The sequence below is a fragment of the Mesitornis unicolor genome, unplaced genomic scaffold (genome assembly GCF_000695765.1).
Source record: "Mesitornis unicolor isolate BGI_N332 unplaced genomic scaffold, ASM69576v1 scaffold12966, whole genome shotgun sequence".
Lineage (NCBI taxonomy): Eukaryota > Metazoa > Chordata > Aves > Mesitornithiformes > Mesitornithidae > Mesitornis > Mesitornis unicolor.
Window position 1 is genome coordinate 1 of NW_010190344.1, and position 3,856 is coordinate 3,856.

The 3,856-nt window shown below is 38.2% G+C and overlaps 1 protein-coding gene across 1 annotated transcript in view; it reads right to left on the minus strand.

Moving 5' to 3' along the window:
- Positions 1-2,813: 2,813 nt before the first annotated feature.
- PRR16 (proline rich 16) overlaps positions 2,814-3,856 on the minus strand; it is a 20,585-nt gene continuing 19,542 nt past the window's right edge. Inside the window, exon 2 of the mRNA XM_010186379.1 lies at positions 2,814-3,683. Coding sequence (XP_010184681.1) covers positions 2,925-3,683 — 759 coding nt within the window. The 3' untranslated portion in view covers positions 2,814-2,924. The remainder of the gene's footprint in view (positions 3,684-3,856) is intronic.

Genomic DNA, 3,856 nt, shown 5'->3' on the forward strand with positions numbered 1-3,856 from the left:
TCCCTAACGTTCTGTGATTCTGTGATACTGATACTGCCCTTTCAGTTTTTCAGGTGGTAACATCTTTGCAAAGCACTAAATATAATCTCAAAGATATTACACTGACATTTCAAAGGTAGACAATTCCTGTCCAGTTCTGGTTAGTTTATTGTGTTTTACTCAGTAAGTTGTGGAATATGCTATGTTACAGGTGTTCAAAATGCTTCAGAGAGATTACATTCCTAATTTAAATGTAAAAAAACCCCGTTGGCTGAACGTATTGCATTCTTTCTTATGCCATTTTGACTAGACATTTCCAGACATTGCTGCAAAGCTCTGCAAGTTCAGCTGTTTTAACTTTAATTTTATTCTGTCATGTTAATTCGGGAAATTGTTATAATGACAAAAATACCTTACAAGAGGACACAGGCCAGAGATGTTCTCATCAAAAAAAGAATTGATTCATCACTCATACCACGACTTAACAGAGAACTTGGAATGCTTTGGTGTATTAAAGAAAGCCTGGGTTAGCAAACTGCAGAAAAACAATGCATTTCCTTCACATTTGGAAACTGCATTTCTGGCCAAAAGCATAATTGCATTTGAAAAGCTGCAACCTTTGTTTCTTATAGTACAGCACTTGTCCACCCATGAAAATACATACAAAAGGGCAGAAGTTTGTGAAAGGAAACAAAAAAGAAAGAGAAAAGAAAGCACCTCTGAAAGAGAGGACTAAGTGTTAGGATGTTGGTTATCAAAACTGAACATGAAACACTGAAAGTCAGATGCCACTTAAACTTTCTACAGCTAAGAGCTGTAAACCTAACACTGCAACAAAACTGAAATTTACATGTATATCACTGCACATCCATAGAGTACAGCATCTAATCTGGAGGTACGAACAGGTTCATGAAAAAACCAGGAACAGAATCCAGAGGAGCAATACTGTGCCATGCTGTCAGAGATGAGTTTGTACTGGAAAAACTGAGCCAAGTGAGATCAGACATTTACAGCAGTGTGTCCCCCCACCCTGCCACCTAAAATTTTTCAGTGTTATTTTCTCTAATTTAAGATTAAACAAGTATTTTATGTAAGATATGCAAAGTTTTAATTACATTATCCTGTAATTTCTTGCACACAGTAGTTCTTTTAAGAAGGAAAAAATATTAAACTACTTTATCACAGTTGGTATATGATCTCCATAGTAGTGATAAAAGTCAACAAGACAGAAAAAGTTTTCTTTTTAAAAGAAAAACCTGTACATACACTATGTGGGTATGTTAACACATTGTTCCAGCAATTTTAAATGTAATGTTCAATGTCTGAGCAACAGAGGTACTGTGGAGTCCTAGGGCAGAACATATGCAGAATGAGTTACTGCCTCCTGCTGCAAGCACTAGGACTTCATTTGGCAATATCTCTCATGAGATTATGTAGAGTCAAACAATACAAAATGTAAAGTACATCATTAAAAACATGTAGGAAGCACTTCGGTAAAGCACGATTAAGCATCTAAGACAATTTCTTTGCTTTGCTTAAATTTTGTTTAAATACTATAAAAGTACTATAACGCTTATACAGGGAAACTGCTTAAAGATTGATTTTCAGTTTAATACTTATTTTGGCATATAAATGAAAATTTAAATTAAAAATCTGTTTTTTCTAGTTTTGTCTGTATTGCTATATGTTTTACATTTCAGCTGAAAAAAGCATACTGCTTTTATACAGCATCTGCTGTTGGGCCATTTGAGATTAATTGAGATTAATGTGGCACAACTTTTGTAAATAACAGATTTATTATCAGATTTTTTTCTCTGATTGTTTTCTAACTTTAGATCCCAACAATTCTCTTTGTGAGAACAAGAGAATGTTCCTTCATAAAATAATTAAAAAACATTAGAGACTTCTTTTCAACCACTAAGAATATTAATTGCGTTCACCATCAAAATGTGATAACATGTAAAGTATCTTGTTTTGCATGTTAATGCCTAATAATTGCACAGAGCTTTTCAGTTTCAAAGCTCTTTACATAAATTAAACGGATGTCCTTGAAGGCCTTAGGCAAAATTTTCTTTGAATTCAAAAGATTTGCACTAGACAAAAGCTTTGTGAAAAACGCAGGACTGTGCTTTGCTGTTTTAATCTACCGCCATCGCACATGAGAGAAAATTTCCAGATGGAGCAGTGGAAATAGGAGAGACATGAATGGGACTATTCCAGCACACCTGAAATCTCCGTACTTCACCTTTGCTGTGGCACATTAAGGAAGTGATAAACAAAATACCAGATAATTCAGTTTTCCAAAGTCATGTCAACACACCTTTCAATTATTTCTTTCTCACCAAAGATCAAGCTGCCTGAAAGTCTGATGATTACCTCCTAGTGCATTGCTTCACACACAATGTCTTCACTCAAGCATTTAGGCAGAGAAAAAAGCATTTGCTAGAATTCAGTCAAAAGCTGTTATCTGGTACTCTACTCTGCTTTGGCAAATGACATTTTAAAAGAAAATGTTTTTGCTAGAAACTAGAAGTTTCCCAAAACCCAGGAGTAATGATTATTCCCTTATGCCAGATAGATGGAAATCTATCATGAATCGTCATTCAGTATTTTCAGATTGAACTTTTTTCATTGTCTTTTAAGCCATGCTACAGACATGAGAATGCAATAGGTGTTTACAACCTATGAGCTTTGTTTTAGCAAGAGCATATGATGCTATGCTTTAGCATGAATACTTTTTCAGCATCCTTTGCCATAATGACTGTTTTTCATGAGTATGAGATCAGCAAACATTCCTCTTTGTACTTACCATGTGATTTTTATGCCACTTCACTGGACACAGGGAGTAATAGAGTGGGTCTTTTTATTGCTCAAGTAGAAAGTGCTCATTACCTACTTATGTTTATATATAGGAAAAAACAAAGAGTTGTTTCAAGTGGCATACATCACACTGTTGTAGTGGTTGATTTCCTCAAGATGGTCTTCTGGGATTTTGGTGCAGTTTGTGGAGGCACAGTCGCAGGTCTTGGAGGAGGAAAGCTATTACTGGGACTTATCGCCAGTCCTCCATTTTCCAGAGGAAATGGAGGCAGTGGGGGCGCCGGAGGCGGCAAAGGAGAGCACTGGTGTGGCAGCTTTCCCGCAACACAGGCAGGCTCATTGTGCAAGTGTACCTCCCTGTTTTTAATGTTATACCGAACATCACAGTCAGGGCAATAGCCATGGTACTGTACTTTTTCACTAAATCGTACCCGTTCCCTTGCTCCCGGCTGAGAACACCGCTCTTTCTCAGGTCTGTGCATCAGAGGCTGCATCGCAACTTTCTCCAAATTACTGTTTGGTATACAGCGTATATCTCCATTTGGAATGCGGTTGGGTCCAACTGGCAAGCCCCCATTTCGCAGCAGGGTACCATTAGTTTTGACAGGGTTGGCCGAAGGAGGCAGCCTCAGAGGTTCATCGTGCTTGACAGGTGTCAGTCGTGGTGGAGGTGGGGGCGGATTTGGCTTCCGCAGCACAGTGAGGATAGCAGAGGGGTGCACAGGTGGCTTGATGAGCAGTGCATTGCCCCGCTCCTTGACTTTCTCCAAGCTGGAAGCTGTTGTGCTGCTGGAGCTGCTGTTGAGCGTGTCTGTTTTGGAACTGTCTGTCATCTCATCCTCCAGCTGCAGGTCGGATGTCAGTGTGTCAATCTGGTCAACCACCTGCACAACAGCCAGGGCGAAAATGGTGAGAAAAGCTTGTCCCAGTGAAAGCACAGAAAAACAAAAGCACTCCCCACTATAATTTTTGTCCCTTCCATAATAATAACAACAACAACAACAATAACAACAACAACAAAAACAACAATAACAATATAATTATTACAAATATAATA